We start from the raw sequence: 12700 nt of genomic DNA on the forward strand, positions 1-12700 counted from the left end.
AGTATCAGCTACTACCAGAGAAACAACATGAAATTGGACAGGTAGGATTTCAGAGTGGTGCACAAAACATCAGTGAATTAAACCTATCAATCCCTTACAATGTTGGGAAATAATGTTTTATTTAGAGATGGCGGGGGAAATTGTAACAGGCCATCAAGTGGCTTCTTTGCCGTTGACTTCACTAAGTAGCAAAGAAAAAGCAGAATCCAGAAGACCCTTGAGGGCAGCAGGAGGACACATACAGGAGTACTGCATGATTAAATTAGGCCAAAAGCCTACTTCTTCCTTGCCTACACCGAAACACATTTTACCATATTTTTAGAGACATGATGTACATTCTACAAGTACATTTGCTAATTGCCACATATAACCGGTTTGTCGTACCGTCAGCTATAGCGCTCAACACACAAGTTACCAACATTTGAACACTAAAACTCACTGCTGGCAAATTAGCTTCAGCACTCCTTTTACCTTGATCTTTCTGGGCTCCCTAAACAGGAATTTCCTACCTACACCATCTTTTTTCCCCTAAGTATACTTTCCCCCAACAAAATAGTGTTTCTTTAACACATGCCCAAGTTGAATCTTTGCAGATTATAGCAGCACTGCTTAGGGTCTGGTAAGGGGCCAATCTAAACCCATTTGCAGTCACTGACTGTGACAGATTTTGAATTGGGCCTCACGTGGCTTTTCTGAATGGGCAGCTACATTCTCCAATTGACCCCAGCTACTAGGAAGCCTGAAAATGTCAGATCTTTTTATTGTGAAAAAATGCCTCAGTGGCAAAAAGTTTCACTGGGAGAAGTTAGTCCACAACAAACTCATTTATTATGGGGTGACCAAATTGGCTAAAGTAATTGTGCTCTTGGTAAGTGCCAGTACAGTGGACAGAAATAATGCTGTGGTGACCTTTAGCAAGCTGGGGACTAACAAGGTAATGAATATAACACAGCTGATACGGTATATAATCAGGCTCAGCATACTCTCTAACATGCATTTGCTTTGGAGCCAATATTCTCATTCTTGCCTTTTGCACTCGTGAGTTTTGTAACATTTTAACTAGAACTGGCTAAGATTTATTTTCACTCTAAAATATGAGCTGTTTGGTCCTTATGAAAGTGAGAAATTAGCACAGGCTTGAGCCAAACATAATCCATGCCAGACAGCTCTGGTAATACACCTCAACTCTGACTCACACGTCCGTGATATTTCAGCTTGCCTCTAGAGCATGTGGAGGCCTTTGTATCTAGTTATTTTTTTAAAAACGTGTTAAGTGCCAAATGTACTCTTGGAGAATGAAGGGAATTTTAAAGGACAAAAGACAAAATGCTTCTTGCTACAAAGACCCCATCGTCCAAATAGAGGAACACGTTATTCATCAAGCAGACCAAAGGAAATTTCTATCTTAGAGTTGATTAAAATACATATATAACCAAAAGTGCTTTAACTAAGTATTTGAATAGGGAAGGTGGGAACCTGGTTCACTGACAGAGGTAGATCTCATTTAGGGAGCAGCATGGGATGAATCAAGACAGAAGTGAGGGATACAAGACCAGTGGTAAAACTGAATTATTAACAGTTCAGAGGGAATGAACAGAAAGAAATGAGAGCAGAGAAGCTAGCAGAGCCTGAAAGGTTAGGTTACAAAGCTTGAACATGACAGAAAAAAGAAAAGGATCCAGTGAAAGAATCCAAGGGGAGTGAAATGGTCTAAGTAGCTAAATTGTGCGATTTGTGTGATATAGGCAAAATTAAGACTAGTAGATTGCCACTATGTATCAATCCAATTAGCTTAATATCCTGCCTCCAGCCATAGCTAGTACCTGAAGCTGCAGAAAAGTGCATTTCTCTCCCAAATAAGTCAACAGGTTCAATGATTTTATGCAGTGAAAACGTATTAATTCTCTGTGCACTGAAGCAAGAGATTTAATTATTCTTAAATTTATGGAGCTACACGTATTATGTTCCACATTAGTTACCATCCTTTCTGGAAGAAATGAATTACCTGCTTTTTGACGAGTGTTACTGCCACCGTAGTGGAAATGAATGTCGCTATTTCAAAATTACGTACCTTTTCCAAACCAGTCCTTCCAGACTGAAATGAAAAATTAAATTTCTTTGCACCAGATACTTTCTCCCCTTTTCATCCTCTATAGGTGGAATCAACAGCTCCATAGAAACTTACTCAGAGATGTACAGAAAACTGGACACTATATTTACATAAGATGATCAAATTTCTATTAAAGGTTTCCAAAGTCAGCTGGAAAGAGACTGGTCCTTGACATACCATCAAAGACAGTAGTATCATTACTGCCTGTCAGTTCAACGGTTTTGAATGTTGGAAGAGTCTTCAGCGGATGGCTGGAAGTAGCTGTAATAAAAAGTAAGTCAAGTGTTTGAGAATGCCAGAGGGACATGCTGTCTTGGTGATGTGATGCATCATTAAGTGAAGAAGAACTCACACAGATTTCATAATTTAAAAAAACAAAACAAAAGGGATATGGGAAAAAAATCCGTAACTTTGAGAACAAGAAACTTATGCTTTACCTTCTGTAGTGGTTACATAACTCTCAGCTTGTGTGTGTGTCTCCAAACCTGTATATCTAGAAGCTGCTAAAAGAAGAAACATAACAATATTTTAATTCAGGATGCCACTTTCTTCCAAAAAAGTCAAGCATAGAATCTAAGAGTAGAATATTGTTGCTCATGCCTGGAACAGGCCACCTGTTTTTTTTGTTTTACTAGGGCTATGCGAAGCTTCAGTCCCTGATTCGATTCAGCAGATTTGGCCCGATTTGGTGGCCGAATCTCCCAATCGAATCAGAGGACCCTTTAATCGCTCCAAATCAAATCAGAACCCTCCGAATCAATTTGGAGAGATTCGGTGATTCGGACATAAACACAGCTTTAAATGTTTTTTCTATATACCTCTAGGTAGCAGGGGCTCCGATCGCTGCAGTGCTGGGGTGCATAGAACATCCCACAGAAGTGTGAAGGGCTCCCCAGCACATTCGGCAGCAGACCTAGAAGTACGCCAGAGGCACTTCTGATTCACTACCACGTCCACCGGACAGCGCACTGGGCCCCCCCCCACTGCGCCCCCAGGCTCAGCGGCTGGTGCTTCCTCAGTTTGGGGGGGCAGCCAGGGCCCCCCTGCAGCCAATCGCTGAACTGAGGGGGTGCAGGGTCCCCCCCCAGTGTGCTCCCCAGCAGTCCTGGAAGTGGACTGGAAGTGCCTCTGGTCCCTTTCCGGATCTGCTGCTGAGCGTGATGGGGAGCCCCTTGCGCTACTGTGGGATGCTCCATGCGCCCTGGCATCACAGCGTTCACAAGCCACGCCTAGTACCTCAGGATACGTAGAAAAAACATTTAAAGCTGTGTCTATGGCTCAATCGCTGATTCTCTGAATCAGCATTGAATCTTCAGATTTAGCCGAATAGAATCAGGCACAGCGATTCGAATCAACAAATCGAATCACTGTCCCCAATTCAGGCCAAATTCAAATTGAATATGGCCCGTTTCACATGCCCCTACTTTTTACCGCGCCAGAGGAAGTTTAGCATGTGAGCTGTGAGAGATTCAACTCTGCAGGGGCAAAAGGTAGCTCAAGGTTTAATCAAATACCGTGACAAAAAATAAACTTAAAAAATAAAAATAAAAAGCGGGGGGAAGCATTTCAGTAGTTAGAATTATTTTACACAAGAAAATATTTTAGAAGACAGATATAGGGCAGTAAAAACCTTTCAAATAGATGTTCCGATGAGGAACACAGGATCTAGCTCTTGTCTTTTTGACAGAGTGCATAAGGGCTCTGGGAACAGATCTCTAAGAACTTCACAGTTAATTGGTCTTCCACTAACAATTCCCCAGAAAATGCATGAGATATTTAACAATATTGAATTCAGCTGCTATGCTTACTACCTTGTAATAACTCCTGTATACTCTCCAAGGTAGCAGTAGCTTTCATTTCCAGACAGTGAGCAAAGCTGCATAGTGCTTTGCTACGGACTGTAGGTGCCTTGTCTGAACAGCGGCCAAACACCATGATCTGCACCAGAAACTTGTGCTTTAGAAACTTCTCATGTTCTGGAGACAAGGAGCTGTCTGGTTCCCTCTCAGGCAAATCTAACAGTGCCAAAGCTATATCAAGCGCAAACACTCTGTAGGAGATCTGTTGAAGTAAAGAACACAACATTCTCAATTACAGAAATGTTAAAAGCAAAGAAACATCTATTGTTAAACTAGACTTCAGTGACTACCGGATATCAACAAAAAGGAGAATGCTATTTAGTTTTTAAACAGCACTTCTCAAGTCCAAAGTATTTTGTGTCCCAAGATCTGATGTACATAGAAGGAGCTCCACTTACTTTGATGTTGTGTGAATATCTATAGAGCCAAGACATAAAGTCAGCATATGCTGCACAAGGGAGTTTATTTAGCAACTGCACCAGAGCCTGGGCAGCGTATGTACGATACTCAGACTTATCTGGGACCTGCAACACAAGGACAAAAATATTTGCTGATACCAATATTCTAATAGTCTGTTACGGTAGCTAAAATGTCTCCATCTTCAATACAACTATCACCTTTTCAAGGAGGTAACAAGGTCTCAGACAAACACAAGACTGGAATATGGGACATCTAACTTTTAAGCTTGCTTTTGATATTGGCTCAATATGTGGCCTCAGGGAAGGTGCAACTATTGTACAAAGCCAAGATTCTCTCTTTGTAAAATGAAAGAATCAGAGTTTTCTAAGGAGGCTGTGAAGACTGCCTCCATTCATATCAAGTGTTTCTAAATGAGAGTCTCTAGACAGCTGGCTGGTCATAGGTTCTTGTAATCTTGCTTCTGGCTACCAAACTTGCAATAATGGTAATGCATATGCACTAGAGTAGTTACCTAACTTTACTTGGTCACATAAGCAATTGCTTTGTCATAGGATTATTCATTTATTAGTAGGCTGTCAATTGGAAGTATCAAGTGTCCATGAATAACTCTCCCTTAAAATATCATTCATACTAGGAAAACTAGTTGAGAACTCATATAGTTCTAATATTAAAACAAATTAAAAGACTGAAAATCTTACAATAAAGTGAATAGCACACTTAAATACTGAACAAACACTCCATTGTTCACTCCATATTTCACTGTTTAAAAATGTGAGAAAATGGATGCTCCATATCCATTTATAGGCATCACACTTTATCCAAGAATAGGGTTGCTGTCTTTAGACCCAAGTTGTATCAAAACTTAGCCTACCTTGGCACAGATATGCTGCAGTAAGATACGGAGCACAGGAAAGGCAACCTCCTTCAGTTCATCTACAACAGCACTGCGCAAGACAGAAACAAGCAACTTGGAATAGGTCATTTCATAAAAGGAGGCAAAACTGAAGCCCAAAGACATATTTCCTGAAAATGTTATTTTTTAGAAGGAAAATTGGGATATGTTCTTCTGTAAGATAGCATGAAGGATGGTAAAAACTAAGTGGAAGATGAAGAGAGAATTAAGGAAGGATGAACTCCTAGCAAGTGCCTGTTTCACCCCATTTTGAAGTAAATTAAAGATACCCTCAGAAAGATCTGCAAAATCTAGAACAGGATATGTGCTACCCACCCTCACTACGACTCTCCCAACGTTTGGTGTCCTCTTTCCCAAAATAAGCTCCCATTACAGACACCAGAACTGACCCAAAACTACAGAACTCTGCACTCTACCTGATAAATTTTATTGTTTGATTCCTGATACTGACAACTTGAGATGTGGCAGGAAGGACTGTGGTCCTGGATCCTTTTTCCCCTTCTATCATGAGGATGACATTTAGGATCCGATGGAAGATCCGGCGAAGAATCTTGAAGAAACATACACAATGAGAAAGACAAACCACAACAACAATAGATACAGAAGAGTCTTCCATTCTGGTTAATGAAGTGATAAACAAAAAAAAATCAGATAAGTTTATGCTACCAATATCTTCTAAACAAATACCAATCCAAACTGAATCATTTAAGAGGAAAGCCACATACACAGAAAACATTTTCTTATGCTGGGGGTACACTAAACATAACAGAACTCATACAAGCCTGATAAGACCTAAAAGTTACTCCCTTCACAGGGACAACAGAAATAAAAAAAGCATAGTTGTTGTACTGGAAATTAAATCCTTCTTAACAGAAACACACAGAATATACAGTCATAGAAAATTAGGGTTGGAAGGGACCTCAGCAGGTCATCTAGTTCAACCCCTGCTTACAGCAGAACCCTGCAAGAATGGAGATTCCACAATCTCTCTGGGTAACCTGTTCCAGTACTCTACTATCCTCCTAGTGAAAGTGTTCCTGATATCTAATTTAAAACTTCCCTTGCTGGAACTTGAGACCCTTGCTGTTTGTTCTGCCATCTGCAACCAGTGAGAACAGCCCAGCTCCTTCCTCTTTGGAACCACCCTTCAGGTAGTTGAAGGCTGCTATTGAATCACCTCTCAGTCTTCTCTTCTGCAGATTAAATAAGCCCAGGTCCCTCAGCCTCTCCTCAGAAATCATATGCCCCAGTCCCCTCGCCATTTGCACTGCCCTCCACTGGACTCTCTCCAATTTGTCTCCATTCCACACTTGCCTTACTTTAGTGGTCTTCCCCAGCCTATGCTTTATCCTCATATCATCTGAGCAGAGTCCTAGTAAAGAGGACTCAAGTTCTGACCAGACAAGCACTAGAGGCTCCTAGACATTGTATAATTCAGAAAATCATGCATACTTTCTAAGGGTGTCCCCACCTCAGCATGGTAAACCCAGACTCAAGTTAGGTTTAAACCTCAGTAGCTCAGGTACTGCTAATAATCTAGCCATGGCACCAGGGAGCTCAGCACAGGCTGCAAAAACCACCTGAATAACCACCCAAATATTTATTTTGCTAGTCTGTGCTGTGCTCTGCATTTCCCTGTGCAGCTAGCTGGCTAGCTATGGTAGTCTACATTATAGAACAATCTATGCAGTGAGAGGAGGCCAACAGAAATAGAAGCAATATGCAGATAACTGAGAATTTATGCAGCGTGCTTCATTTAACAAAAATAAAAATGTGCAGCTGCAGACTTTCAGTAGAATTGGATGTTCCTACATGGAAGGATAGTAGTCAATGAATTCTCATTAGCCCTGCTTACTGTAATGTGTGTTTGTCAGGGGTGGGCAATTATTTGGGCTAGAGGGCCATTAAGAAGTTCTGGTGAGCTGCTGCAAGCCGCCGGGGGGGGGGATGACAACAACTCCAACTGATCCTATCTGGGGACTCTGGATGGAATGGGTAGGCAGGTAGGATCTCTATGGAGGCCCGTGGGCAGGGCATGATTGGCTGGACGGATGGGATGGGGCTATGGGTAGGCAGACAGCAGGATAGGTAGGGTGGTGACAGTACGAAGTCAGGGCCCAGGGCTGAGCCACAATCCATTCCCCATGTCCCTGTGTTGGGCGCTGGTTTCATAGGCAGGGATGTGCAGGAAGTGGATCGTGGCTTTGCCACAGGCTCCAGCCCCATGCTATCACTGGCCCCACAATCCCAGCACTGGCTTCAGCCCTGCCCACCTGTCTTGCTCTTGTATGCCACTCCCCACCTGCCTGCAGCACCACCCCATCCACCCAGTTGAATGTGTCTTGCCAGCAGGGGTCCTGGGCCAGTCTCCATGGAAATCCCACCCGACCACTCTGTCTGGCACCTCCAGTGGTAGATGTGGGGCAGATGGGCCAGGTTACCCAGGCAGCACTGCCCTTGGTGCACACATGGCAGAGGAACTGGCTACACATGCTACAGCATGGAGAGGCTGAGCGACCCGCTGCAGGCCAGACAGAATCCCTTGGTATGTCAGATCCAGCTGGTGGGCCATATTTTGCCCACTCCTGGTGTATGTGGTATTTGTCACATCTCCCAGCTCACTATCAGCTTACAGTCCCATAATATACACTGACAAATGATATCAGAGCTCCATCTAGCAGGAAGCAAAATTCAAAGCCAGTCAATGTTAAAATGCTCTATTCTAAGATATGGAGATGCAGTTTTACAGAGATATGCTTATCTTGAAACAACTGTCAAAATGTTTTCCAACTACTGAGTTCAGGTACGCTTGATGTATCAATGAAGTCATAGGAAATAGGAATAAGGAACAGGAGTTTATCTAGCCCATCTCTTTCTGGGAAAAAAGGCACGTAACAAAAATGACATAAAAAGGGGGAAAAAATAATTGCATTTTTTTCTAAGTATAAATCCAGACCTGAATAGTTTTTGTCAAGACTTTTACCTTATCTTCTACACCATGTAGTGGGGAGCACAGCAACCGTAGCCCATGATAAGCCAGTTCTGGGACATACTTTGCTTGATTAATGTTCCTAAGCAAAAGAACATGTTGAGATGTCTTCAGTGTTTCCTAGATATGCATTTACTTTAATTAAATGATTAAACATACTCATTACTAACTGGAAGCCCTTGCTTAGAATTCAGTGAATGCTGTTTACATGTCATCTAGGAAGAATATGTTCCAATTATCTCTCAAGAAGAAAGAAATCACTGTTTCCATTTTAATATAAACAGAACAATACAAATACACACATTTAGTGCTTTAGCTTGTCAAATCACTATATTAAGAAGTAACAGCTCACATTGTTCCTGAAAACTCAATCGCGTGCACTACAGGCTCAAAACTTGTCAGTTCAACGAAGATCTGCAAGACAGAGTTAGGAAAGTGAGAGTCTGTAAAAGGGAGTGTTGCAGGTGTGTTTGTAAGCCAAGTGACTAGAAGTCTTAGTTACCTGCAGGCAATTCTGCACACACTGAGGTTTCTCTTTCAGGGAAAATTTGAGTAGAAGCCTTAAGAAGTTTTTCATGAGAAGAAAGACTGCCTGACGAATTTGAAGTAGATCTTGTGCTGAAAAATAAACCTCTTCCTGATTCTCCTCCTCCTCCTCAAAAATCTCATCCATCTAGATTAGCAGAAAGCAAAGACATAATTTCTCAGTGTGGTCTTTAATAGAAAGCAAACATTGCCTTAGTACTTCTCAGATACTCTGACACTAGAACCTATTTCATAATACTAAAGGAGAACTGGAATTCATCCAAAATACCAAACTTTAATGTTAGGGAGGAGAGGGGGACAGGGAGGGGAACAGACACACACAAAATCCATGCTACTTAGCCACATCCAAAAAGTTCACATAGGAAAATGCTTGTAAAATTAGGGGCATGTGTGTTAATTCTGATCTCGGTCTATACAAAATGGATTCTTGCAGAATCACCTCAAATTCCTAATTCTGCCGAATATCTTCATTCCTCACATACTCAAAGTTCCTTCAGTGTGTAGTACGTAACTCAACAAATATAACAAAGATTTAATAAAACCTAGAACTTTGTCAGAGCTGCTCTCACAGAAGTTAAATGCACTCCACAGCTGCTTGAAAGTACGCAGCCCTCCAGCTTGCATTATTAGATTAATGCAAACATTCCAATACCCTTAGGCCTTGGTCCCACTCCCATGCTGACAGAACAAGTGCATACTCACGCATGCACTTGTGGTGGCTGCATGGCTCCATTACAGCAGCTGTACCATCAGAATATCATGTGCGTGGTGGAAAGGCACCAGCTGGGCAGCTGTTAAGTGTGTGGGTGCCTACAAGTGTCTTTGGCTACCTGTAGATCTTGTAAGAAACCTTTATCTGCTCCAAAGAAAGGAAGATTCTGCGACTACACAAGAACTTTTGAGTGCAGACACTCAAAGTTTTGCTGGTAAATCTTTGCAGTATACATTAGGGTCCCATCCCCTACTAATATACAGGTCTATTAAGTAACTGAGACCAGCTCTACAAGTTGTCATTAAGTCTCATTTTGACTTGAGATGAATGATAATTTTGCTACTGATATTAGTTTAAGAGCATTTGGCCCCTGGAATTATGTGTCTGAAGAGCTAAGACCATCTTCTTACCTCAGAGCTCTCCCTCCTGTTTGGCCTTCCTCTTTTTTTATTTTTTGTATTAGCCTGAGGACTTTTTCCATGGTTCTTTTTCCTCTTTCTGGTCAAATCAGATTCCTGAGGCCAGGTTTTTTGCAGCGTTTCAAGGCATTTGTCAAACATCACTTGGTGGAACACCTGATTAGCTACACTGCCTGTCCAGAAACCATAAAGACAACAGGATTTTAGTCATGTACAGAACATAACTATTAACACAGAAAAAGATAAGATAATCTCACTGTACAAATGGAACAGATAGTCAATCAGATATCTGGAACACAAGTGCCATCCTAGTACTCTGAATACATTTAGAACAGTGGTTCTCAGCCTTTTCAGACTCAAGACACCTCTGGATAGACTTGAGTCCCCTCTCAAAAAATGCCAGCTCCTACTTTTGACTTTTCAACTACAGAAGAATAAAAGTTTTTCTCTGTTGCAAAAAAACTCAGGAAGACTACAACTATGGAATTCTATTTAAAATCTCTGGGTATATCTTATGAAGCATGCTTGCATACCTAACAGCACTAACATTATGTGGCACAGCACACAACCCTTGGAAGGATTTCAAGGCATCCCAAGGTGCTGCAGCACCCTGGTTGAAAATCACTGATTTAGAAGGTGGATGAAAGCATTTCTGTAAAAACAACAAAACTACACTGCAGCAGCAACTGAGGTCAGCAATGAGATTATCAGTGTTATTCAAAATAGGATGATCAATCAATTTGGGATGTGCTGCATTAAAAAAAAAAAAGAAGCAAAATGGTAAAACAAGAGCTCACCGTGAAATACATAAGCTCATTGACAAACACCCAGGTTAAAGAAAAAGTGCTGCAATACTGATTGCAAGAAAAATACATTATAGAAAACTAACTACCTTTTACTCTAATTAGAGAATTTTGCTTTCATGCATAAGGCAGGCTGGCAGCTGTGGAGAGCTATATCCTCTCTACCTACAGAAGAGATACAGCACAAAAAATCAGCAGTACAAGCTCTCTTGTCAATATGTGCTTCATGTCAATCAAGTAAGGGTGGGGTGGAGGCTGGGCCTGCTTCTTTCCAGACCTGAGGAAAGACATCATGTCTTACCTCTCTCCCAACTATACAACAGATCCAATAAAAAAATATTACCAAACATTGTTTCTTACACATTCCCTGGACCACCACGACTACAATACTATGTCCCTTCTATCAGATCATAATGACTTTCCCAGCACAACACATCCTCAAACAGTCTTGACCTTGAGGGCCACAGCTAAAAAATGACTATCCCAACTTTCATTCTTATGAACAGGAGATAAATAAAAGTATGGTCCAAGCAGGCAACTCTGCAAAAGACAGAAAGGCAAATCCATCTACTTACCTGGAATTTCAAGCAATAAGAAGTATAACCCAGCAGCATGGAGAGCATAAACCCGCTGCTGTACATTAGCCCTTTTATGCAGGCCCATTTGGACAAAATGATACAAGATGGCCACAAGAGCATTGTGGGATAGGTTGTTCTCAGCAAAAAGGGTCCAGACACTCTGAGACAAAGCAGAAAACTAACAGTGAGTAACCTGCACACTAATCTATACCTGTCACTACTCATCATCAAAGTTACAAAAATGATACACAGGGCTATGATAACTGGTCGCAAGAAAAATGTGTCATTTACAGACTAGAGTCCTTTTCAAGTTAAAGCAAGACATTTAGAATAATCAACCTTGTTTAGATTTTCTTTTGTGACTCAGAAGTAACAGATGGAAAATAATATATTAAAATAATTATGTTGATGTTTAAACATAACTTAATTGGAAAAATATGTATGAACTGTGACAGTATATTTGTTCAGCAACTAGCATTAGGATTCCCAACAGTTATCATTCTGTCCTTTCCTCCTATGTTAAGGTTTTTTATATGAATACGCTCTCTTAGAAACATCTTAATATGCCAAACAGACTGGCACTTTGAAGCTTGTACAAAGCATAAGCTGCTCATTCTGAGGTCAAAAACTTCAATTAAAGTTACTACAGAAAAGCAGGAAAAAGTTGAACAACAGAAGTACACAGGAGGGACCTCTGTGTTAATAGGTAAGGACCTGGATAATTTGTGCCTTACCTCAGTGGTCCCATGATCCTCCGCAGCAAAAGGAGAGAGAGTCTCATACAGCCGAGTGAAAGCATCAAGCCCATCCTCTGTGATTCCCTCTTCCACTCTGGAATCCAGAGGCTCTGCTTCTGTGAAATCTAAATCCCAGACAGTGTCCACCCAGGCTTGGGAAAAACAAAACACAAACTCTAGATCAACAATCAAATAAAATATATTTATACAATAAAGTTTATAAGCTGTTTTGGAATGGAAGGTAAACAAACAAAAACAAAAAACTTTACTTATTAACAACATGTCGGCACTAGTTTATAAACATAGAACAAGTTGAGGTAGGAACAATTATTTACTTTGTGAACTGGTGTTAGGCCAGAGAGAGAACCCTTTAAAAAACAAAAGGTTCTTATCTGATGTATTACATGTACTTACTTAAAGCTTCAAGCACAAAAATAGTTAACAAAAATTCACACAAAAATGGAGCTGAATCAGTGTCCAAATATGAGCTGCTTCATGCCACTGAGAATGAAGTCTCCACCTATACCATGTCCTTGTGGAAAGAGATAAATTCTATATGCTTTACAAGATCCAGTACAGTTCTTCAGTTCTATACTACTATAATAGGGGAAAAA

The 12700-nt window shown here is 41.0% G+C and overlaps 1 protein-coding gene across 2 annotated transcripts in view; it reads right to left on the minus strand.

Annotated features, from left to right (window-relative positions):
• The window catches only part of NCAPD3 (non-SMC condensin II complex subunit D3), a 43544-nt gene that overhangs the window by 28765 nt on the left and 2079 nt on the right, over window positions 1-12700 (minus strand). The window contains exons 2-13 of one of the 2 annotated variants that reach the window (XM_090027854.1): window positions 12084-12238; window positions 11347-11509; window positions 9960-10141; window positions 8794-8964; window positions 8644-8705; window positions 8286-8373; window positions 5719-5852; window positions 5261-5333; window positions 4368-4493; window positions 3922-4171; window positions 2548-2610; window positions 2288-2371 (exon numbers count right to left, since the gene is read on the minus strand). In XM_090027854.1, the coding sequence (XP_089883980.1) occupies window positions 2288-2371; window positions 2548-2610; window positions 3922-4171; window positions 4368-4493; window positions 5261-5333; window positions 5719-5852; window positions 8286-8373; window positions 8644-8705; window positions 8794-8964; window positions 9960-10141; window positions 11347-11509; window positions 12084-12238 (1551 nt within the window). Of the gene's footprint in view, window positions 1-2287; window positions 2372-2547; window positions 2614-3921; window positions 4172-4367; window positions 4494-5260; window positions 5334-5718; window positions 5853-8285; window positions 8374-8643; window positions 8706-8793; window positions 8965-9959; window positions 10142-11346; window positions 11510-12083; window positions 12239-12700 lie in introns of both variants that reach the window. The other variant, XM_090027853.1, reaches the window with a different exon arrangement.

Source organism: Crocodylus siamensis, chromosome 14 (genome assembly GCF_052110815.1).
Source record: "Crocodylus siamensis isolate JL-2025a chromosome 14, ASM5211081v1, whole genome shotgun sequence".
NCBI classification, from domain to species: Eukaryota; Metazoa; Chordata; order Crocodylia; family Crocodylidae; genus Crocodylus; species Crocodylus siamensis.